We start from the raw sequence: 25485 nt of genomic DNA on the forward strand, positions 1-25485 counted from the left end.
GAATCCGAAGCAGGCTCCAGGCTCCGAGCTATCAGCACAGAGCCCGACGTGGGGCTCAAACTCAGAGACCGCGAGATCATGACCTGAGCTGAAGTCGGACGCTCAACCGACTGAGCCACCCAGGCGCCCCGAAAGGGGAACCCTCTTGCACTGCTGGTGGGAATGCAAATTGGTGCAGCCACTCTGGAAAACACTGGCTGTTCCTCAAAAAGTTAAAAATAGAATTAGCATATGTTCCAGCAATTGCACTACGAGGTATTTACCCAAAGAATACCAAAATACTGATTCAAAGGGATACATGTACCCTGATGTTCCTAGCAGCATAATCTACAATAGCCAAAGTATGGAAACGATCCAAACGTCCATCAACTGATGAATGGATAAAGGAGACGGGGTACATATGGACAATGCAATATTAGCCATAAAAAGGAATGAAATCTTGCCATTTGCAACAACACGGATGGATCTAGAGAGCATAATCCTAAGTGAAGTCAGTCAGTCAAAGACAAATACGATATGATTTCACTCATTTGTGGAATGTAAGAAACGAAACCAGTGAACAAAGCGGGGGGGGGGGGAAGAGAGAAGAAGGGAAACCAAGAAACAAACTCTTAACTATAGAGAATAAACTGGTGGTTACCAGAGGGAGGGAGGTGGGGGGGCGGGGGTGAGAATAGCGATGGGGATTAGGCAGGGCACTTGCAATGAGCACTGGAGAGTGAGTATGGAAGCATTGAATCACTGTTTATACACCTGAGACTAATATCACACTGTATGTTAACTAACTGGAATTTAAATAAACACTTTAAACAAACAAACAAACAAACACAATCCACAAAGAACATCTTCTGGGAGGAGTTGGGTCTGAACGTCAGCAAGCCCGCACTCGGTCAGCCTCTCCCACGGGCGAACGGGGGGGATACTGGGACAGTCACAGAGCCTTTCCAAGTAGTCTGTAAAATGGGGAAAACAACATCGAGCCTGCCTAGTGGGCTGTTGGAGGATTCGGTGAGTTAGTGGATACGGGAAAGCGTTTGGAAAAGCAAGAGGCGGTGTTCAAGTGGGAATTATCACATTTAAGGGAGTCGATTAAGGATATAACCTCAGCATCCAGCCTCCCACAGTGAGAAGCCAACAGACCACAAGCCAGCGCCACCTGGCCCCTGGCCAACGCCTGCTCTCCGGAGCTAAGTAAGATTGAGATGATTTTCTAAGAAGGGTCTGTTTCGGAGGGCTGAGGTGGGGGATTTCCCAGAAAGGCCTGATTGTGAAACTCTCACATTTCCATCCCACTGGTCAGTCTAAGAGGACGCTTGGCTTCATGAGGAGCTTGTGCTGGACCCCAGCTGCTTGCAAACTCTCCCCAGGTGTTACAAAGGCACTGCCAGATTTCTTACGGAACCAGGCCACGTGCTATCATCACGGTCAAAGCTGATTTCATCGCCGTCCGTGGATGCCCTTTTTCTGGAGGGACTCGGAAAAAGGCTCGTCTCTGCCTCAAACTTACAGGAAAGCTCCAACCGGGACTCTGAGAATGTGGAGGTGACATCATTATGAGACGGCCCAGTAAGCAGTCTCTGGAGCTTGGACGAAATACAAAAAAAAAATCACTGCCTCGGATGGAAAAGATGCTATCTTCAGAATCTACCTGCTTCCAGAAGCCACCCTTCACCTGGTTGTCGTAAGCACTTTCCTGAGTGGTCAGGGCTAGAGAGAGCCCTAGAGACTGGGTTCCAGGCCTTCTCGTACAGATGGGGAAGTGGAGCCCAGAAAGGGAAGGGACTGAAACCACCACCGCCCACTGAACTTGTTGTAGGACTAAGGTCATAGACCCCAGCTCACTGGGTGCCCAAACCAGGAAGCTTCTTCAAACAGAAGTCACACACACACACACACACACATATTCAAAAACCAGCGTTCACAGAATAAAGCCCAAGCCCTTGGCCAGGCATTCAAGGCCCCCACGTCTAATTCCTGCCAACTCTCTTAGCTTTCAATGTTTGTTTGTTTTTTTTTTTTTTTTTTTTTTATTTTTGGGACAGAGAGAGACAGAGCATGAACGGGGGAGGGGCAGAGAGAGAGGGAGACACAGAATCGGAAACAGGCTCCAGGCTCCGAGCCATCAGCCCAGAGCCTGACGCGGGGCTCAAACTCACGGACCGCGAGATCGTGACCTGGCTGAAGTCGGACGCTTAACCGACTGCGCCACCCAGGCGCCCCTCTTAGCTTTATCTCTCACTCCATGCCTGCCCCACCCCCAACCCACATCCACGCCGCGGCCACACTGGGTATCGAGAACGGGCGGGTGACCGACGGGCTCATGACCGAGGCTGGCCCTCACCGGTATTCCCGCCACCACACCTGCAAGTGTGCTGTTTCCTCAACCCAGAAAGCCCCTTCCCATCTCCCACATGAAAACCCCACTCCATCCTCCAAAGATGCTCTTAGTGGCATCACTTCCATCCCCAGACAGGAAATCCTGTTCCCCCTCCAGCACCTGGCAACGCTGCTTTCACCGCTTCTCACACTCTGGCTCGTGTAAAGACTCAGATGATTTACGTACAGCCACGCTCCCCAACCCCTACTCACCTCCACTCAGCTGCGAGATCCTGAGGGCAGGGATCAAGGCTCATTCATCTTTGCAAACCCTCTGAGCACTTGGCGCCTGGCACACAGAAGTGCTCAGTGAGCGTCCATTCAATCAAATGAATGCACAGCTATGTTCCACCTGTCCTTACGGAAGACTTCTATGACCACCAGCCAGGACAACACAGCACCGCTAACCTGCTTTGGATGCTGCTGTCCCATGACATCAGGCGATAACTGACTAGTATGTGTTGGGTTCCCCATTTCCTACCCCACTACCATCCCACCCCAACTTCCGGCCACCCTGTGCACTCCCCAGGGCAGTGATGGCGCCTGATTGATCTTTTGGCTGCCCAGCACAGACCCCAGCACATAAATGACAAACGAATAAAGTCCATGAGTGGTAGGCGAACCTATTTGGACAACTGAGACATAACCAATTTCCCTTGCTCATTTGAGTCCTACACACACGATTCACCGCGTAAGCTTTCCTGCTTGTTCGACAAATATTTATCAGGTGCTAAAATCACAACAAGTTCCTGCTGGATACAGGGTTGCTAAATAAATAATCACAAACGTCTATTTATCGTAGTTATGGAGAATGAGCCAGGGTGCACAGTACAGGACGCTGTAGTCCTTGCTAAGTTCACCCTGAGTTCATCACTTGCACTGGTGGCCCTGTCTTATCATGCTTCACTGTGGTCACAGTGACCACAGCAGAGATGGCCACCCCTCACCCAGCTCAGATGCAGAAAACAGATGATTTGTCTTCCTCCCCAGTGGGAATGAAGCAGAGTCTGGGTTTTTGTGTCTTTGCATTGCTTAATATAACCCCCCCCCCCCCAATTATTATCCCCTGCTTCCCATGGGAACTGTTGACAATGCCAATTTCATACTGATTCCGGATGCAAAGTCTGTTCTGTCTGACCTCATTGATTCCTGGGGGATGTGTTAAGACCTGCGAAATATGTGAAGCTCATAAATCAACTCTGGCTGGGGTTCTGCAAATGTCTGAGCTTGAAGGAAAGTCAGACGGCACTGACAAGTCCCCCCGGCCCTGACCCGCCCACCGTCCCCCGGAGTCTGTGGATGCTGGCTGCCTGGGGCAGGGCTCAGCACTGGCTGTCCCCATCTCCCCTCTGGCCCAGCTCCGACAAGCCGGAGGGGAATGGGAGGTCAGTCCTTGACATCCAGTCTGATGTCTGAGGCCCTCTGGAGGGAAGGAATCCTGTGAATGTCCTCTCCCTGCCAGCCCCCAAGGAGATGGCCCCAAGACCCCTCCCCAGGCATGCTTCTCTGCCTCCAAGACAAACAGGAGCCTCAGGCTCAGGGGTGTGCCCCGAGTGAGTGATGAGAGGTTGAGTTAGGAAATGAGCGAAGGCTCCCCTCTCACTGCTTGGGTTTAACAGTGCTCACACTCTCGTCCTTCGCTCATTCATTCATTCATTCATTCGACAATCACTTGTTGAGCGTCCACCCTGCCAGATGCTGTGGATAAACAGTGGCTCCTGGTGCGATGCCTGCAGCTGAGGAAACCTTCCAGCCCCCCCCCCCTCCCCGCAGTTACTGCATCCACTGCCCCAACCCCCTCCCCCACCCACGTCCTGATGAGGGCACGTAGGCAGCTGCCCACCCTCTGTCACACACATGGGGGCTGCTGGGAGCCCGTGAACTTTCTGCCTCCAAGAAGGAGGGCAGCTGGCCTGCTGGGGAAGGTTGTCCGACGAGGGGTCAGCCCGGCCCACCAGCACTGCCCCGGTCACAGCCTGCCAGCCATGTGGTCTGGAGTCCACCTCTGTCTACATGTCCACGTGTCCAGAGAAGCTGGCAGCCAGACAGCAGAGAACAGATGTACGCATGTCACTCCCTGGCACTTCCAGAGCTGAGAGGGCCCCAGAGAAGGGATTAAAGGCAGCCTCTCTGGAGGCTCGGTCCAACTCTTGACTTGGGCTCCAGTCACGATCTCATGGTTCATGAGTTCGAGCCCAGCATCAGGCTCTGCACTGACAGTGCGGAGGCTGCTTGGGATTCTCTCTCTTCCTCTCTCTGCCCCTCCCCCGTCTCAAAATAAATAAACTTAAAAAAAAAAAAAAAAAGAAAGCAGCCTCCCTGGTTCAGTGGAGTCAGGGTGGAGAAGTGGGGAGGTATCAGTGGTCATAATCTAAAAGGCAGCCCCTCTCCTCCCTCCCCTTCAATGCTCCCTCCTCAAACTTCCCCACCTGGGACAAGCAGCCCACTGTCTCACCCGGTGCCTAGGCGGGGATTGGTAAGATGTGAAGCACCCAGAGGTGCTGTTCCTACAGGGAGGGTGGGGGTCCGGGCAGTGACAGCCGGGACTGTTTAGGGAGCATACCTGACCATGAGACACTTGGCATATCCTCTGCTAATAAGCTTCAAAACAACCCCACAAGGGAAGTATTATTACCCCGTCTTGTAGACGGGACATGCAAAGGGTTTAACACCCTGAGCTGGACAACGGCACAAGGATGGGATTTGAACCCCAAATATCTGAATCTACAGCCCATGCTCTTGCCCCCCCATCGGACTATCTCCCCCTGCTCTTTGGCCTAACGAACCTCTCCCTCCAGGTCCTTCGAGAAACTAAACATCTCCTTTCTTTCCCCAATAGCAGATATTACAACTTGAGCCTTTCAGAGGATATTTACATGAGGCTGTGGTCAATAACATTAAATGTGATTGCTAACGTATTGTTTTAATCAGTTTCATTATACTCGTGCACATGCTCTCTATAAAACTAAGGTTTTGCATCCATATGATATTTTTGTTTCTTTATGTCATTTAATCCATTTCTGATAGCACAAAGAGCTCCCAAATCACTCTGTTTCTTGCCTCATGCTGGGGTAGGGACAGGAGCCACAGATGCTCTTTCGACACCATGCACACAAGCAGATAAGAACATCAACAGAAGCCGCCAGTGTATACAGAACCTATACGAGTGATTCTGTTCTAGAGTTGGTCAGTGGTGTTCAATCCACTTCCATCAAAAGGATATTTGAGGGGCACCTGGGTGGCTCAGTTGGCTAAGCATCTGACTCTTGATTTCGGCTTGAATCATGATCTCACAGTTCATGGGTGTGAGCCCCACATTAGGCTGTGCGCTGACAGCATGGAGCCTGCTTGGGATTCTCTCTCTCTCCCTCTCTCTTTGACCCAACCCCCCTCCCCCTCTCCCTCTCTCTCAAAATAATAAACTTTTTTTTTTTTTAAAGGATATTTGAAAAGAAATCTACAACTAGCCTCGAGGTGCCTGGGTGGCTCAGTCGGTTAGGCATCCGACTCTTAATTTCAGCTCAGGTCATGATCTCACAGTTCTTGAGTTTGAGCCCTGAATCAGGCTGTGTGCAGTGTAGAGCCTACTTGGGATTCTCTCTGTCTCCCTCTCCTGCTGTTCCTCCCCCACTTGTGCTCTCTCTCTCTCTCTCAAAATAAATAAACTTTAAGAAAAAAAGAAATCTATAGCTAGCCTTGATGACAAAAGATATAATCACCTTCTTCCACTGCAACACATTTGGACACATCACACCTCTATAGCAGCACCATAACACGCACCTCCCACTAATTTAAAACACACACGGCTCGATGGTCTGCTCAGCCCTGGCCCTGACAGGTAACTGCGCCCTCCTGTCTGTCCTCCAGCAGGCACTGTCTGGAGACCCGGTCGTGCACCCACCTTGGCCAGAACCATCAAGAGCAAAGCTGAATCATCCGGCTATTGAAAGTTCATACTTCTTCCATCCTCTTGCAATACCGCTTGCTTTTCACACACAACTGGCTAATTCCAGCATGGAACATCATTGAAAGAAATAGGACCAGACCAAGGAACATAAGGTGAGAGCCAAGACAAATTTGTAGGTCATTGAGAAACTTGCTATGCCAGGCACTGGGGAAGTGCCTACCACACAAAGGCACCGAGGGCTGGGCGTATCCCACTGTGGGTGCCCACCCAGCACTGAGGCCGGTCAGTGCGCTGGACCTCGCCTCGGACTAGGGCCAGTTCCCAAAGGCAGTGACAGCTGTAGGTGGGAGGGACTCCCTCACAAATGGAGAAGAGACACAGTCCTGCCAGTTGTCATTGAGCACGTGTGCTGGTTGAAACACGACATAGAGAAGGGGGCCACATCACTGAGCAATCTGGATGAGAACAAGTTAACGGAAAATCCAGACTATCTTCCTAAGGACTGGGAAGATTTGGAAAAGCAGAACATCCTCAGATTGGACGAACCCTGAGAGATCATCTCATCCAAGGAATTTAAGCCTTTTGTGTGTATCTCATGAACCCATTTTACAGACTGATGAAGCCCACGGACCCCTGCTGAGAAGAATGCTTTGAATTGCATGCGATGAAATTCACAGGATTGCAAAAGAGACCAATTACATTGAAAGGCTTATCAAAATATTTTTTAAGTGGATGTGTAAGATAGTAATATATATGCTTCCTTATCAGTGCATTGAATAAGATTGGACAGGAGCTCTAATACCCTGTAATTTTGAAGTAGCAATAAGTAAGAACAAAATTTCAAGATATGCCAAATATTTCAACATGCTTCAGAATAACTGCTACAGCTGTGATGTGATGTATAAATACCGTGTTTCTTTTTTTTTAATGTTTTGTTTTTTGAGAGGGGGGCATGAGTGGGGGAGGGGCAGAGAGAGTGGGGGACAGAGGATCCGAATCAGCTCTGTGCTCTATGCTGACAGCAGTGAGCCCGATGCAGGCTTGAACTCACAAACTGTGAGATCATCACCTGAACCAGAGTTGGACGCTCAACTGACTGAACCACCCAGGCACCCCTATTTAGTTCTTATCAATGTCCTTTATCAATGTCCCTTTACCACATGGTCTTTATAGGCTTTAAAAAAATTTGGGGGGTGGGAGGAAGGGTCGTTTTTAAACAGAAATTCAAACAAAATGGGAATTATATTGAAAAAATTAAGTTTTAAGGTTTCTTTAAATGCAGTCCTAGCTAAGAATAGACAGATGGAAGGAAGCCTTTGCAAAAAAAAAAAAAAAAAAGTGTGGTTCTGGGACCAGCAGCGTCTCCCAAGGGCTTATGAGGAATCTGGAACCTCAGGCCCCACGGCAGACTTGCATTTCCCAGGAAAAGAGCTGTCCTGATACTTCCCAGAGTCCCTTCTCTGATTAGGTCTCCTCGGAGGCCTCTCATGCCAAAAAGTAGCTAGAATCCAACCCTCAACCCTCTGAAAGTCACGCACTATTAAACCTAGTTCCCAGGGGAAATAACAAACGCTAACAGAATAACAGGATTAGGGATTTGAAGCAGGAGAATTCATAATGGAATGATTAGATCTGAAATCATGAAAACAATCATCGTAGTAAGTGTTACTAGCCCTCACCACACGCCAGCCTCCACGCTAGACCATTTATATGCATATCTCATTTAATTCTCACAAATATCCTACCGAAGTTGGTACTGTCATCCCCTGTTTACAGATGGAAAAACTGAGGTTCAGAGAGGCTCTGCTGCTTGCTCACTGTCCCAGCCAACGACCGGGAAAGACACGAAGCGAGAAGGGACAGCCTGAGTCAGGGGAACAAACTTGCTGAAGCCTGCTTCACAAGGACGGCTGAGCAAACCCAACTGTGGAGCCCCTGCCTCAATCCTGGTCCCCCTTCCTCCCGGGCCAGCCTAATGCCAGTGCCCTCAGCAGCTGAAGAACCGAGTGGCCTGTGCTTCCTGCATTTTCCTTCTGGTCTGATCCCTGAGGACTTGGTTTCATGTTACAGCCCTACATAAAAGCCTATATAAAAAAGAGGAAGAATGGGGCACCTGGGTGGCTCAGTCGGTTAAACGTCCGACTTGATTTTGACTCAGGTCACGATCTCACGGTTCGTGAGTTGGAGCCCCGTGTCGGGTTCCATGCTGACAGTATAGGGCCTGCTTGGGATTCTCTCTCTCCCTCTTGTTCTGCCCCTCCCCTGTTCATGCTCTCCCTCTCTCTCTCAAAATAAATAAATAAACATTAAAAAAAATAGGAAGAAAAGCCTGCAGGAGCCCCTGCATTGGGAGCTAAGTGAAGTTTCTGTGTGCTCTTGTCCTTGTCTTATCTGCTGGTAATAAATGTCATGTTGGAATGACTTCTCATTGTTTTGTTTCACAGTTTAAATAACTAGGTTTATTCGCTGGCATCTCGAAACAGAATCTGACTGAAGTCTCATAAGGGGCCGAACTGGGCCAAGTCCCGAAAAGTCTGCAAGGTGGATATGTACAAAGCTCAGTTTTAGGTCACTTTAAAGGTTTTCAGGAATTAGGCTCTTTAAAGAATTCAGACTCTATGAATCTTCCTATAGGTTATCATCTCAAGACCCTAGAATCTTTCCTGGTTAACACGGACCATGTGATACTCTGTGCAGACACAGGACAAGGTATTTTTGTATGTTCTCTGCAAGTTAGACCTTGTTATGCCCATTTTACAGATGAGGAAACTGAGACCCAAGTCTCACAGCCAGGAAGCAGCCAAACTAGGGTGGGAATCAAGGCCTATCTGATGTCCAAGTTCCAGCCCTGTCCATTCCAGAATGCACAGCCTTCCCATCTCTGCCTTCTCTTACACATCTCGGAGACCTATCACAGGACGCCTAGTATTTCAGCCACTTCTTTTGCGTCTAATCTCCCTTCCTTGACGGTAAGCCCTGGAGACAGCCCCAGGGCCGTGCCCAGACACCCTGTCCCCTTGGTGACCAGACCAGAGCCTGGCACCAATAGATGCTCTGTTTACACTGGTTACATTCAACACTGGCTGAATAAAAACTGGCTGGCTTTCAAGAGAAAGCCTCAGGCTAGCACCATCCATCTTCCAGAAGGATCCATATGTGTCCCTACCTGCCTGCTCGTGCGCTTTGATCAATGAGAAATCCCCGGGGCCAGGAGGGAGAATAAAGGCATTGCTCCTAATTTCACAAATGACCAGAAGATCTCCTGCAGTCCCTGGGGTAGCACGGCTCCAGGAAAAGGCTGCTAGCTCAGTCGCAGAACATTTCGTGAGCATGGTGAAGTCACTGACGAAGTCCCTAAATTTGCCACTAAGCCAAGTTAACTGGCAAAGCCAGAACCAAGAATGTCCACCCAGAGAGGTGACAAGTCGAGCCCCAGTGGGGACACATAAACAAGTGACATCCACATTCAGGGACCTTGGTCAAAGGTCTGAGGCAGTGCACTATGATAGGAAGGTTGCTGAGTCGGGGTTCAAATCCTGGGTGCTCCGGCTCCGCAGCCCAGCTCCCCTCTTCCTACGGCCTCGGAAGCCACGCTGTCAACCCCATCCCAGTCTGCTTCTACGAGGTCCTTTGGCCAGCTCAGAACCCTTGCTAGTGTTTGATTTTACCTCTTGTCTGCGTCTGGGGTGCACCCAGGTAGGTACAACTTCCCCGCAGCAGCACGGGGTCTCCTGGCCGACTAACCGTGTCCACGTGGCTCTCCATCGCTAGAGAAGCAGGCCACCGATCTCCCAAGGGTCCAGGATCTGGAGGACACATCCTAACCAGCCATGAGTCCCACCACCCTCGTGGAGGTGGCTCCAGGGCCGAGCACCCCCAAGCCAAGATGCCAGCTTTCTGGATGACACAAAAAACTTTCTTGTCGCATGGGCTGCAATTCATGGGTCACCGTTCAGTCTCCAAGTGTCCCGGGTGATCCAAATTCACAGCTAGGGGTTGGGGGACTCAAATCTGCGGCCAAAGTTTGTTCCAGAAGAAGCAGGGTCTAGTCACCTCCAAAGAAGAACCCAAAAGAGAGAAGTCAAGAAGGAAACTCAAGGGCACAGGAGACCTGTACACTGAGCCTGGCCCTGTCTGGCCTGCAGAAACAGGTCACAGTCCAATCTGGGCACAAGGGAGGAACCCGCTTCTTTGAAAATGGGTCCAAAACTCAGGAAAAGGGAAGCCATGGTGAAACTGTCCACTTGTTCTTTAAGCAGATTGTCTTATAGTTTACGAGGAGCAACCAGGGCATAAAGGGGACAAAAGATCAGAGTGTTGCCTATAAAGCGGTTTGCCAAAAAAATTTAATTTGAACCGGATCAGGTCTGCAGATCTATTAACAGTTTACAGAAAAATAGAACGGATGAAGGAACATGTTATAAAAACGTGGTGAGCCAAATGTCAAATGTAAGGAATTCTACAGGACAAACCACCTCTTCAACTAAGCAGCAAGACAAACAAAAAAGATTAAGAGATATTACCCACCAAATGCAATTTGTAGACCTTACTTGCATCTGATTCAAACAAACCAACAGAAAAGAAGACATTTATGCCACGGCCCAGGAAATCTGACCACCTGCATATTTAATGATAAACAGGAATTAAAGTTGATTTTTGTAGGTTTGATAATGGCCTTGTGGCTATTTTTTTTTTTAAGAATCTTTGTCTCAAGGGGAGCCTACGTGGCTCAGCCAGTTGAGCATCCAACTCTTGACTTGGGCTCGGGGCAGGATCTCACGGTCATGAGACCGAGCCCCGTGTGGGGCTCTACGCTGAGTGTGGAGCCTGCTTGGGATTCTCTCTCTCCCTCTCTTTCTGCCCTTCCCCTCCCCTCCCTCTCTCTCTCGCTCTCAAAATAAATAAATAAATGGTAAAAAAGTAAAAGTAAAGAATCTTTATCTCTTAGAGATACATTCTGAAGTATTTAAGGATGGAGTTATACGATGCCTGACATTTGCTTTAATTAATCCACTGGGGGAGAATAAACACCAGCAAGGCTGGTCTGTGCTGAGAATTACAGCAACTGAGTGATAAGTAGGTAAGTGTTCATTATGTTCTCTGTGCTTTTGTCTAGGTTCAGGATTTTATAAGACAAAACTTTTAATTACAGAAAAAAAAAAAAAAGGCAAGAGAAAGCCCTCATGTTTAATCAGGGCTCCAACACAGACTCTCTGGGAGGCTTTAAACAACCTTAACCTTGCTGAGCCTCATCCAGAGCCTGAATGGCTTCAAATCCTGGCTCATCCCCGTTTGCCTTGACCCGATTTCCTAACCTGTCTGTGCTCCGGGCCCTTACCAGTATGACAGGAATGATGACAGTCCTACCACGCAGGGTGGAGGTGAGGAGTAAACGTGTTAATTCACATGTAAATATTCACAGTGCATGCAGCACGGTGGAAGTGTTTGCTGTTACTACTGATGCTACCGGTGATCACTCTTATTATTTTCATCTCGATGGGGAAGAGGAGACTCTTTTGGAGAGGCTGTCCTCTCTCCTAGGACACCAAAGGCCAGAAGTGTTTCCCTGCTCTTCCTGATCACGCTTCCTCCACAAGCTCAGACCTACATTCTCCTCTTCTAGGAGGTGAGAATTGTGTCCTCACTTCCTCCACTTTTACTGACAATGTCCCCTCTTGGTGCGTCTCCCCTTGGCCCGTTTTCAAGCCCACCTCTCGCATTCTTGTTCCTGGAGGGTACAGTGGGCGGAAGCAGCCTCCCTTCCCCACCCCTTCTCTCGCCCTCTCCCCTGGGACGCCACCTCTTACAATGCCCAGAAGGACCTCTGTAGATCAGGAAACGGTGGGGTGGAGGGAGGGGAAGTTAGAAAGAACTCAGAACTTATGAATGCATAAATGCTGAACTTTTTGGAAATGGATGGGCCCAGTGCCAGTCCTCGCCAGGGCTCCTTGATTCTATTCTTTTTACAAAAGGGCCATTATGAAGGCTCTGCATCTCCCGTGTGACAGGTTGGGAACCATAAAACTGCATGACGTCACAGGGACCGGCGATGAATAGGTTTCCCAGCCATGTCCTTATTCTCAAGGGCACTGGGATCCTGGAAAGAAGTCTGTGGGAGGGAGGGGGCCACTTCAGGGGGCCGTGCACCAGTCCCAGCTGCTCCACAGAGGGGCCTCCACGGCCCCCCGCCCCCCTGCCCCAGACGTCAGGCAGAGCACCCTATATCCCAGCCACCCGAGGCCGCCTCCCGAAATCCTGGAGCACCCTGGTGGGTTACTGTGCCCCCGTCCTCACTACAAGTCAAAGCCAGGCACTTGACGCATCGGGCCCCACAGGACATCCTGGAAGAGGAGCACCACCCCCCAACCTCTCCTTCCGCACATTTCCTTTTGGAACCACTTCTTTTCTACCAGACAAGAGAGTTCGTGTGGCCAAGTTAGGAAAGTGTATGCTGGCAGTCAGGCCAGTGGACTCCCAGCCTACCTGTGTCATTACTAACTTGCTGGAGTCCCTGTTCCCTTTCCTGTAAGACGAGGAGGCTGCAGTTAATTGTTGAAGTCCTTTCCAGTTACAACGGTTCTGCTTGTTTTAAGGAAGTGCGTGCCACTCCCTCCACCAAACCGTGCCCGTGGCTCGACTGGGACCCATACTCTCTGCCTTTGCTCACTCATCTGTATTCAGAGTGACCATCAACCAGCTCTCCCCTCCCTCTCCCCCATCTCTCTCTCTCTTTCCTTCCCTCCCTCTCTCTTTCTCTGACACACACACACACACACACACACACACACACATGTCCCTTGAGACCAGTAAGAATGGAGAAGTCTGGGTCCAGGTGTATCCAATTTCCCCTTGCAGCTCTGAAGACACTCATTTGCATACTATTTCCATGCATCCAGATGGACATGGACGCTCATTTCCATGAACGTATAGAAGACGTTACAAATAACCAGCACAACTTCTCTGACAGCTCAATACTTCCGAGCCCTGAAATGGGACCAATAAAAGTCTCACTAGGTACACCAGTGGTCTCCTGAGGCTTTGGGGTATAGGAAGAAAGTGCTAGAACTTCAATGCACACTTATTTTTATCACATCCTCTAAAACGTTCTGTTTTAATGTATGCTTTATACTCTTCAAACCATATTAGTATACTAGGATATGTAATACGTATATCATGGGGCTCCAGGCTCAAAAAGATCTTATATATGGGGTCCGTGATCAGAAAAGGCTGGAGCCATCATCCCCCTAGACCATCTGCCAAAGCTGGAAGCAGTTACAAAGGTTTTGGTCCAACCAGCAAAGCTACCAAGGGAGGATCCAGGGAACCCTCCACCAAGACCACACTGGCCAACAGACACCAAAGAGGGCATGGGTCCAACCACCTGCCAACCCCCTTGGGGCCTCCTGGCATATGGTGTTGCCTTCCCCGCAGAGGTCTACTCTTGCTGTGAGTTCCCATAACTGAGGCTCATTTTAGCCAAAAGAACATTGGCGCCCACCCAAGGAACCCACTCTCTTTCCAGAACAGTTGGCCATGGCCTTCGAGACTTCTTTTATTTCAAGAGCATACATTCCATTCAAGGGTGAGGGGTGTTTGAAGAGAAAGTGATGGTCTTTCTAGATCTTCTCTCTGGGATTCACTGAATTAGACCAGATGCATTTACTATTGGACAGAGAAAACATAAGCTTGGTCTTTAGATAGATGATAGACGAAAATAAAGAAAAAACAAATTGGCTTTCTGGAGAACTGTCACGTGACTAGGGTTGGGAGGGTTCCCAGAGACACAGGCCGCTAAGAGTGAAGGAACTTCGTAGAAGGTAAGTCATTGTTTGATGGGTTAGGACTTCATCGTTGCCGGATTAGGACTTCACCGGAGCACGGGGCACAGGGAGCCTGAGATGCTGGGATACTCACCCACACACTGGTTGCTTTCATCCATCTGGTATCCAAAGCGGCATATGAGAGGCCTCGAAATCGTGGGGTAGTTTGGAGCTGATAACGGTGGGGCCGCTGCTGGGTACGGACCTGAGTAGGGGTTCGAGTAGGGGTTCGAGTAGGGCCCTCGGTACACTGGGTTTGTTCGGGGGATGCATAAATACCCGCCATTTTGGTTAACACACATCATGTCTCCTCGGCAGGCCTCAGGGATGGTCCGGCATTCATCAATGTCTGGAAGGGCCACAGAAGAGGATGAGAGTTAGTGGCTCCCTGGCCACACTGTGCATGGTGCACATTGAAGCAAAGGACCCCAAAACACTCTTTACCCCAGCACCTGCTCCCAAACAGTGAGGGCAGACCGTGGCTCATCACCGCAGGCATTCCCAAATGTTGGCTACATTGAATCAAGTTGGCCAGTGTCACCCAGAGACCACATCACAAGCTGGACCACATCCACAAAACCCAAGCAAACACTATCAATTAACATAAATAGAAGGTGACAGTAGCCATGAATATATAACCACTAAAATAAAGAGTGTTTTATCTGTGAGTGTACCATCTAAAACCATCTCTGGTGCTCCCATGTGCCCATAGGATGCTCGGGAAACACCGCGATGGACCTAATCATTGTTCCCACTTCAACTCCAAATGACAGCTGGGCAGGGGAGAGAGTCCCTTGCATCAAGGAAGACAAGGCTTGGCTGAGAGCTAGTCGCTTGTTAAGAAAGTGGAGGCTTACTTGGAAGTCAGCTCACACTGGGCCACCAGACGGGCCCGTTTCCAGCCCAGGCTGGTGTTCCGCCCAGAGCAGGAGGTAGGTTCCCTAGAAAATCAGCCACGCTAGGCTGGCGCGGGGAACGCCTGGCCTCTGGCTCCAGCACGAGCAGCCCACTGCCTGAGCCCGCATGCTGGGCCCTCTCACCATCCTTGAGGTCGTTCCATGGGGGAACAGAGGCTGGGAGAAAGACGCCTGGGTCCCAACGGCTCACCCCAGCCGGCTCACCCGAGAAATGCACCCCAACTCTCACCTCAGGAAAGGGTAATGTGGAGGCTCAGCTGCCCCATTCTCTAGCTGTAGGCCTGAGACCCTCCGTAAGTCTGAAGGGACAGAAAAAAATGGCCGCTGCCCCCTCTCACCCCTTGGCCCATCCTTGTCCCCCAGCACCTGGACTCAAAGTGCAAGCCTGGATTTTCCAGGGTCCTCACCACTCGTCATTTTGTGGAACCATCTATCGCCCCTCCGGTTCTCAGCTGATGTGAGCTCAGGGAAGACAAATGATCTGGCTTCAATCAAATGTAATTAAAAAGCTAAATTCATCCCGGAGGTGGGGACAGGTGGGGCTGCCTTATTATCTTTTGACATATGCTATGCTCCACCCACAACAAACTATGCTATACTCAACGTCCTTTCCACCCCCTGGTCTTTGCTTATGCCGTTCCTTCACCTGGAATGCGGTTTCTCGGGCTCCTGTTCGTCCGTCAGTGCCCAATTCAAGTGTGGCCTCCGTGAAGGCTTTCTTTACTGACCCCTGACATAAGACCTCACTCCCTCCCCTACTTTTGCAGGGCCCATTGCTGTCACCTTAACTTTGCAATGGCTTTATTCCACCATGTACAGAGTTCACTCCCGTCTGGGTCTGCCTCTCCCACTAGATGACGTACTAGGAGGATAGCCCCCGAATGTCAATCCTAATCCTCAGAACCTGTGACCGTATCAGGTTACCTGGCAAAGGAGAATGAGGCAGCAGGTGGAATTAAAGCTGCTAACCAGCGGGGCTGACCTTCAGACGGAGGGATTACGTGGGTGAGCTCAGTGTAATCACCTAAGTCCTTAAAAGCGGAAGAAGAGGAGGCAAGAAGGGTTGATGATGTGGAGATGTGACGATGGGAAAAGAAGAGATCCCAGAGCCCGTGAGGGACTTAACTCACGGTGGTGACTCTGAAGATGGGCGAGGGGACCATGAGGCTGGGACTGAGGAGGCCTCTTGAAACCAGGAAAGGTCCTCTGCTGACGGCCAGCAAGGACACGGGGGCTTCAGTCCCACAACCACCAGAAGCTTAATTCTGTGGGGCTGTAAACTGGTGCGGCCACTACACAGAACAGCATGGAAGCTCCTCAGAAAATTAAAAACAGGGGCACCTGGGTGGCTCGGTCGGTTACGCGCCCGACTTCAGCTCAGGTCATGAACGCACAGTTCGTGGGTTCGAGCTCCACGTGGGGCTCTGTGCTGACAAGTCAGAGCTTGGAGCCAGCTTTCGATTCTGTCTCTCCCTGTCTCCCTGCCCTTCCCCCACTTGCAATCTGCCTCTCTGTCTCTCAAAACTAAATAAACATTTACAAAAATATTTTAAGAAATTAAAACACAGGGGAGCCTGGGTGGCTCGGTCGGTTGGGCATCCGACTCTTGATTTCGGCTCAGGTCATGACCTCACAGTTCATGGGGTTGAGCCCCATGTCAAAGGGTTCTGCTTGGGATCTTCTCTCTCCCTCTCTCTCTCTCTCTCTGCCCCTCTCCCCCACTTGTGCGCTCTCTCTCTCTCAAAATAAATAAATAAACATTATAAAAATTAGCAACAGAACTACGATATGACCCAGCAATCCAAATTCTGGGTATTTATCCAAAGGAAATGAAAACAGAATCTCAAAGAGATGTCTGCACTCCTATGCTCATCGCAGCGCTATTCACAACAGCCAAGGCCTGGAAACGAGCTAAGTGTCTGTCAGCAATGAATGGACAAAGATGGGTTTATAAACAGATACATAGCTTCACACACACACACACACACACACACACACACACACATTTATACACACACTCAATGGAATATTATTCAGCCATGAGAAAGAAGGAGATCATGCCATTTCCGGCAACATGGATGGCCCTGGAGAGCGCTATGCTAAGTGAGACTAAGTCAGACAGAGAAAGACAAACACTGCATGATCTCACTTACATGTGGAATCAAACAGAGCTAAACCCATAAAAGTAGTGAGTGGAATGGGGGCTGACGAGGGCTGGGGGCTGGAGAAGGCCGGGAAAGGGACAAACCTGCCGGTAGAAGATGGGTAAGTGCCCCCGTACAGTCACGTGCAGCACTGGGAGGACAGTGGACAGCACTGAACTGCATGCCTGACAACTGCCGAGAGAGCAGATCTTAAATGTTCTCATCATAAGAAACGTCATTACGTGCTGTGATGGAGGCGTTAGCAAATGCTGCGGTGGTGATCATATTGTGATACAGAAGCACATCAAATCAAGTTGTGCACCTTAAACTCATACAACGTTAGGTGTCAACCGTATCTCAATTAAAAAAAATAAGGGGGGAACTGGGGCGCCTGGGTGGCTCAGTCACTTAAGCATCCGGCTTCGGCTCAGGTCATGATCTCGCGGTCTGTGAGTTCGAGCCCCGCGTCGGGCTCTGTGCTGACAGCTCAGAGCCTGGAGCTGCTTCAGATTCTGTGTCTCCCTCTCTCTCTGCCCCTCCCCCACTCATGCTCCCTCCCTCTCTCTCTCTCTCTCTCTCTCTCTCTCTCTCTCTCTCTCTCAGAGATAAACATTAAAAAAATCAAAAAGAAGAAAGAAACTGAATTCTGCCAACAACACACATGAGCAAAGGCAAGGATTCTCCCCTAGAGCTTCCAGAAAGGGGAAAACCTTTCCTGGCCCCTCGATGTTGGCAGGATCTACCAAGTGCTACCCCTGTAGCACTTCTGACCTACAAATAATATAGATAACGATCTACAGATGAGCTGTAAGATCACTTTCTGTCGTTCAAGCCACTCTATTTGTAGCAATCTGTTACGGCAGCCACAGCGGACGAATACAGATGGGGAGCCCCTCGGGGACGTGGCCCAGTTCTCGCTCATCTTCGCCCCCCACAGGCCTCAGCCCCGGGCTGGGCACACAGAAAAGGATGGATAAAAGGGCATTATTGACTTCAAGCATTCTGTGGCCCTGTTTTCTTCCATAATCCAGGCCAATACAGATTTGATAACATCGAGCAACAGCTGGGTAGGAAACAACCCGGCAATCAGTCTGTCCCTGAACGCCCCACCCGGCACAGGATCCTCAGTGGCCTCATACCTAAACACTGTCCTGACGAGCGGTCCAGATCGAAACCGTTAGTGCATTGTTGCTGCAGGAAAGGAGAGAGGAGAAAGAGGTAAGGCCAATTTCTTGGCTGTTTTTTTTTTTAACTATAAAAGTATTACAAGGACATCACAGAAAGTTCAGGAAATGAAGTAAAGAAAAAAAAGCATCCATAATACCAACACCTGTATTATAATACCTATTTGTCCGCTCTTCTTTGGAGTATTTTCTTATAATCATTTTACACTTAGCATTCCCCTTTAACCGCCACTCCCCCACCCCAACACACACACGCCATTGCCTCAAAAGTCCCAATTTTAGCAGATCTGGGACCATTTCCTGCCCTAGTTATGAAGATCAGTGATAATCACACCTAATCTGCCTGATGATGAGCCACATTCCGTGTTTGCATCTTTCTGGGAATGGATAGGACTGCTTTTAAGGGCAATCACTCTCTTCCTCTGGATGCCATCCGACCTTCTCTCCTCCAGGCCCACTGTGGGTGCCCTGCCCCCTGTGAGATGCCCTAACCTAATCCTCTAACCTAAAAGCTACACAGTGAGGCAGTTTTCTACGAAAACTAGAATTGGGGAAATCTCTCCACTTCAATCTCAGCAAGACAATTACACAAAGATGCTTCTAGAAATAGACAGATCTCAACAGTCCCCACAGGCTGCGGTTTTCACGGGCAACTTGAGTTACAACTTTATGAACTTCGGAAAGTGTCACGGGGGCCGACAGTAGGCCTCTGGGGAAGACCCTGGAGACAGACATTTTATAGGAGTACAGGGAAAAGGAATGTTTCCGACTACAGGAACCCCGTCCCTGGCCGTCCCTGAGCTTTCAGGGGTTTGGCTTCTCTGAGCTCTGGGCTGGTTTGTGGAGATGAGGGATTTGGCTGGCATTCATGGGAGTGGGCTCAGGAGTGTTAGGTCCCTGGGGCAAAAGAAAAGGAGCAAATGAGCCAGGAGGCTGTGCCGTCCAGCTTGGGAAACCAGGGAACCCAAATCCAGCCCTGGATCATCAACTAAGCACCAGTGGGGGGTTCGATTCCGCCAGCCTGCCTGGCTTCAACTTCCTACTCCAGCTGCTACTCACCATACAACTTTCGATGCCTCCACATCCTCACCTTTAAATTGGGGGCAACAGCACTCACTTCGGGGTGGTTGTAACAACCGGAGGTGTTGATGTATGCCAGGTGCCCAAAGCCCAGTAAACACAGTACTGGGACCATCACCCTCCCCGGGCCTGAATGTCACCACCTGTCACCATGAGGCTGGGTCAGAGGACTCCAAGGTCCTCCCAAGATCTAAGTCTCTGTGACTCTTCCTCAGATCCTTTCCATCCCCAATAGCCTGAATCCATTTCGAAATTCTTAACAGGAAGGGAAAGAACATTCCCCCACCTGCCTGTGGGCCCTCAGCCCTGCTCAGTGAGGCCTTGAGCCAGAGACAAAGAGGCTGCTCTGGGTTTTCAGGAAGGATGTGCCCACATTCTCAAAGGCTGACACAAATGTGGCTTAATAAAGTCTGGGCGCTACAGGCCTCCGGGGCCTGACTCCGCCACCCTCCACGCTCCCGCCAGGGGGCTCCGCCCAGAGGTGGGTCCTCTGCCCACCTCCTCCAGCCAGAAATGGGTCTGTGGAGACACAGAGACTCACGTGGGTACCACCGCCCTCAAGGACTACAGCACCTTTGACTTTTCAACATTTACCATAAATCGAGACCCAAGGGACACAAGTAAGGCAGCAGATCCGATCAGAAGTCCTGGATTGGGAATCAGGACACTGAGGTCCCAGCCCTGCCATCTATAAAGTACGACCTGGGGCAAGCGTCAACTTCTCTGAGCCCGGCTTTGATCTCTGTACCACCCAGAGCTGGGCTTGGGTGAACTGCAAAGCCCCTCCCAGCCCCACAATCCTAGGATTCTGAAATGCGTGGCTGGACACCCTCACCCTGATTTTTAGCACGCTTCTAGATAATACACAAAATAAAAATCATACCTGTGCATTCCCGGGACTCGGAAGACAGAGAGCCAGAATGGTAACGGTGAGTATCCTGCAGAGCAAAAAGCCGGTATGTCAATGCCCAAGAAACTTCCAGAATCAAGGTCTGGGGATAAACATGGGTCTCATGTTGCCCGTGCATTTGCAATGGTGACTCCACCGGGTGCTTATATACGGTGCTCCAGAGGTCAAAGTGGACTCCAGATGCCCCCAAGCACCCCAGACAGAACCATCCTTCTTCTACTGGCTTCATATGTTGGGATAATGTGTTAGGTAACTTTTTTTTTTTTTTTTTTTTTTTTTTTAGTAAAAGGTTTCGCTGCTTCAAAGACAAAACTCTAAAACCCACCGCTGTGGCACACACTAAGTCCTGACCAGCGGCTTGGTCTTCACTTCTGACACAAGGAGATCTGCCTGAGTTTTGAACGCCTTTATTCTGAAATGGTTACAGAGAGAACAAGCCTCAAAGGATGCAAGGAAACTGCAAATGTGAAGCACCTGAGTTTCTATGGAAGAGAGGTGTCTCTGGAAAGTCGCCTAATCCCAGGGCATGTGTCCCACAGGCCCCGATGGCGAAGGGGGACTGGGGCACCTGGGCAGCTGGGAGAAGAATGAACACAGAGGCAACGCTTGGGAGGAGGAGTCTGGAAGCCCCGGGTCAGGCTGGCTCTCCATTCACAAACCAGCAAACCTCTCTGAGCTTGCGAGTTCTACCCTTCACCACCCACAAGCTTCTATCCAATAAAATCATGGTCACCAATATGCCTTCAAAACACAAAATAGTGGGGCGCCCGGGGGGCTCAGTCAGTGAAGCGTCCGACTTCGGCTCACGTCATGATCTCATGGTTTGTGAGTTCGAGCCCCGCATCGGGCTCTCTGCTGTCAGCGCAGAGCCTGCTTGGGATTCTCTGTCTCCCTCTCTCTCTGCCCCCCCCCAAAAACCAACAAACATTTAAAACATATACAAAATAGATACCAGCTCACATCCATCAGGACAGCTGTAATCGAAAGAGCAGAAAACATGTGTTAGCAAGGACGTGAAGAAACTGGGGCCCTTGGGCACTGTTGGTGGGGAGGTGATGCAATCTGTAGCCGAGGGAGCAGCGCCCCAGAATATTAGAAATGGATTCACCATATGATCCAGCAACTCCACTCCTGGGGAAACACCCAAAAGAAGTGAAAGTAGGGACCTGAAGAGATATATGTACACTCATGTTCATAGCAGGTAATTCACGACAGCCCAAAGGGGAAAACAACCCACGAGTCCATCGACAGATGAATGAATAAACAACATGCGCATCAGGATATTATCTGGATAAATATCCAGAAGGAAGCACACTGAGATATTATCCAGCCTTTAAAAGGAAGGAAATTCTCACACCTGCTGCCACATGGATAAACCTCGAGGACGGTATACTAAGTGAAATAAGCCAGTCACAAAAGGATAAATTCGGTATGATTCCATTTTGACGTAGAACAGTCAAAATCCTAGAGACAGGGGCACCTGGGTGGCTCAGTCGGCTAAGCATCTGACTTCAGTTCAGGTCACGATCTCACAGTTTGTGAGTTCTAGCCCCCCATCGGGCTCGGTGCTGTCAGCTCGGAGCCTGGAGCCTGCGTCAGATTCTGTATGTCTCTCCTCTCTCCCTCTCTTAAAAATAATAAATAAACATTAAAAAAAACTTAAAAATCACATAAACAAGGAGCAGAATGGCGGGTGCCAGGGGCTGAGGAGAAGAAGGAACGGGGAGGTAGCGTTTCTTGAGGACAGAGTTTCAGTGTTGCAAGATGAAAAGGGTTCTAGAGATTGACTGCACAACATGAAATGTACTTAACGCTACTGAATGTATGCTTAAAAATGGTTACAATGGCTTTTAAAAAAATCTGTGTATGTGAAGAGCTTTATTTATTGCTATTAGTGCTATTAGCGTTTCGTTCAATAGTGATTTCTCTGGGCAACCACCACTTGCCAACACAGACCCTAGACGGAAGAGCTCCCAAAACTATGACTCAGTTGCTGCCGTGGGGAGCTGGTTTTAGGGCCACTCGATAATATCTCTATGCTTTGTATAGAGGGACACTGGGAGAAACACCCGGCGAGCACCATGACAGCCAGGCTCGAAGCAGAGACGGGAAGGTCAGAGAAGGCTTCCTGGAGGAGGTGATCTTGAAGACCTGCTCCTATCCATAGACACCTCCTCTTTAAAATCGCTCCCTTCATGAAAAGAATGTTCGATACATTACAAAGCTCACTCAACCCATGACACAAGGCCCATCTCAATCGGCAACACTGGGTACTTGCAGGGCCCCAGGATTGAGGTGGCATCCAGAGGGAACAGAACCCTGATGTGGTGCTAGAAGACGCAGGCCCGCTTCCTTCCTCTGGTCCCTGATCCAAAGAATAAAGACCCCGAGAGTCCACACGCTTTCATTTCGTGTAAGTGCCTGTGTGAGCCAGGTTCTAGAACGCCGGAGACAGCTCTGACCTTATAAAGTGCAGAGCCAAATCCGAGGGTTTTTTGATATTTGCGACGGCCAGATTTATATCTGGAAGGAATGAAAGAACAATAACAGATTTATTTTCCAAGCTGTATATTATGAATTTCAATGTTTTCCTGTTTCTTCACATGAAGTTTCCTTTCGCTTGGTTATAAAACCCTGTCTCGTTTATGTTGGAGACAGAACAGCCTGACTGAATGCAGTGGGCTCCAAGAGCGAGTGGAAAAGCCACGCTAACCCCATTTCTCCCCCTACTCCCGCCTGCCTGTTCCCTTTGGCCGGAGGGCAGCTCTGGGACAGGGCTCCTCTGAGAGGTCCAGCCTGCAGCCCGGCCTCCTGGGAGAGCCACAGCCAGGTCCTGAGGGCCAAGTCAGTTCCAGGCTGATCGAGAGGGTTTTCCGAAAATGAAAGAACCCACGCCCTTCTGCTCCCACGGTCTCTCAAATAGTTACACCTTGTCACGAAGAACTCCAGAACACCCGAAAAACTATAGGAGTTCTAGGGGAGCCTCTGATGTTCCCAACTGGTCCCCGGAACTTTCAACATCAGGTGGGTCCACCCATTTTGTGCACCAGCCTAAACTGCAAGGAAAGCCAGAGAGACCAGCGGTATCTCAGGGCTGTCTGTCACAGAAGTGCTGGTGGCCAGGACAGGCATCACACACACACACACACACACACACACACACACACACACACACACACAGAGTTCATGTGTCTAAAGCAAGCCACATTTTCAAGAGTTCCATAGATAAAAGACTGTGCAGATACAATCTAAAGTTCTTCAAGGCTGAAGGCTTACTTGACTGGAATTGCAATTTCCTTAAAGAACAGCAAAACATTTGCTTACATGTATTTCTGTCTGTAGTCCCCGCTTCTCATTGGCTTGAAACTTCTGGGTCGCATGCCCTTTGTGAATCCCACACAGACATAGAGCAAACCCAAGTTGGGGATGTCCAGCTAGCCCGGCCGCTTGTCCAACAGCCAATGCAACAAAGTAATTGCTAGTAATTGCTAGCGAACTAGCAACTGGCCCCCCAACTTCAGAAACAGATATATATCCTAAAACGGCTGCCCGTTGGGAAAAGAAAGGAGAGTCGGGCTCCGAGGGTTCTGCAGCTCTCTCCGGGACGCGGACTTCTGAAACCGTGTTATAAAATACCCACTCCCGAAAGAAGGCTTCAAGATGGAAATTACAAAGGCGCAGCTTTTTATAATTAACAATATCATTGCATCACTAGCTAATCCTTTTCCAACATCCTGACACAGCCTGAATCCCAGCCATAGCCATTTTCCACCCCTCGGGTTTTTCAGTAAGCTTTCCAGACCCTGGAGGAAAAAGTCCTGAGCGGGGAGGGGGGGACCTACCTTTTTAATCCTGGCATGTCCAAGATGCGGGAGCGGGAGCGGCAAAGGGGAAACGAGAAAGCTGGCAGCGCGGGACCTCGGAGCCGGCCCTGAACTTCAGCTCCCTCTGGGCCCGAGCGAGCGTGGGGCTGGCCGGTGTGTTTATTCCAGGGGGACGAGCCAGTCGTGGGGAGGACGAGGGGAGAGCCTGGGTGCTCCGAGCCACTGGAGAGCCCACAGAGAAAGCACCTGGTTTTGCTTAGCCCTTTTCAGTAATTCAGCATTAAACCAATTGGAGGAGGAATTTTAAAAATGAACACTTCATTTTCTAAGTATGTTAAACAATGCAAATGGGGCCTCAGTCTGGACACAGCTGGTTCAGATTACAGCGCTCACCAACTGGCTAGACTCCTCACAACAATCTTGGGGCGTCTGCCAGGACCCGGCGCTGGGAGGAGAGTCCCGTCCCGCGCCCCGCCGGAGCAGCCGCACTCGGGCTCCCCGCATCTCTACCGGAGGCGATTGGCGGGCAAGTGCGGGGGGGGGGGGGGGGGGGGGGCTGGGAGGGCCTGTTGACCCTTTACTTCCCACCCCGCGAGGACGTCCCTGCCCGGCTGGGCCGGTCAGGCCGAGGCGGTGGCGGGTGGCGGGTGGCGGGTGGGGGTGGGGGGCTGGGGGCGGTGGCCTGGGGACGCCCCTCCTCCGGGAGACGGATGCCTTGAACTCACGACAAGCACAGCGACGGGGACCAGAATCTTATCAAGCATTGGGAAGCCAGACCCAGGGAAGCGGAGGCCTGGGGGCAGCGACAGGAGACTCACGGTTTTCCAGAAGAAGGGGTGGAGAGCACGACGGGGTGGGGAAGAAGAGGAGGATGGGATCTGGCCGATGCTAATGGGAGACAAGGAGCTTGTGCAATGCAAACCTTCGCGAGGACGCTCGCGCCGCCCCGCCCTCACCCCCTGATTCTGGAGGGGCATGTTCTGACTTCAGTGAAAGTGTCCAGAGACCGTGCACCTTACACGTCCTCAGTGTGACATCTCAATCCAGCTGGGGATTTTTTTAATTAAAAAAAAAAAAAATCCTCGACTCGAAAATGATTTGAACGAGTGAAACAGAGATTTGAGAAGACAAAAAAGGACAGTCAGGGAAAGCAGAATGATGGATAAGAACAAGAGGCATGATGTTAAGTGTTTTACATTCGTTGTGTCAGTGGTTGCAAACTATTCCTTCCTTTCTTTCTGTTTTTAAGCATTGGAATCCTTCTGTGGAATGAAGTCTTATCAAAGACACTAGTCTATGAAAGAGGATGGTTGGATCGGCAGT

General features: G+C 50.1%; 1 protein-coding gene across 2 annotated transcripts in view; it reads right to left on the reverse strand.

The window, feature by feature from the left end:
• Positions 1–25048, reverse strand: part of FBLN5 (fibulin 5) — an 80644-nt gene extending 55596 nt beyond the window's left edge. The window contains exons 1-5 of one of the 2 annotated variants that reach the window (XM_042944111.1): positions 24981–25048; positions 24181–24384; positions 20312–20366; positions 18304–18355; positions 14198–14452 (exon numbers count right to left, since the gene is read on the reverse strand). In XM_042944111.1, the coding sequence (XP_042800045.1) occupies positions 14198–14452; positions 18304–18355; positions 20312–20366; positions 24181–24197 (379 nt within the window). In that variant the 5' untranslated portion in view covers positions 24198–24384; positions 24981–25048. Of the gene's footprint in view, positions 1–14197; positions 14453–18303; positions 18356–20311; positions 20367–23662; positions 23683–24180; positions 24385–24980 lie in introns of those variants that run through there. The other variant, XM_042944110.1, reaches the window with a different exon arrangement.
• Positions 25049–25485: the final 437 nt, after the last annotated feature.

The sequence above is a fragment of the Panthera leo genome, chromosome B3, assembly GCF_018350215.1.
Source record: "Panthera leo isolate Ple1 chromosome B3, P.leo_Ple1_pat1.1, whole genome shotgun sequence".
In the NCBI taxonomy this organism is placed as follows: Eukaryota; Metazoa; Chordata; class Mammalia; order Carnivora; family Felidae; genus Panthera; species Panthera leo.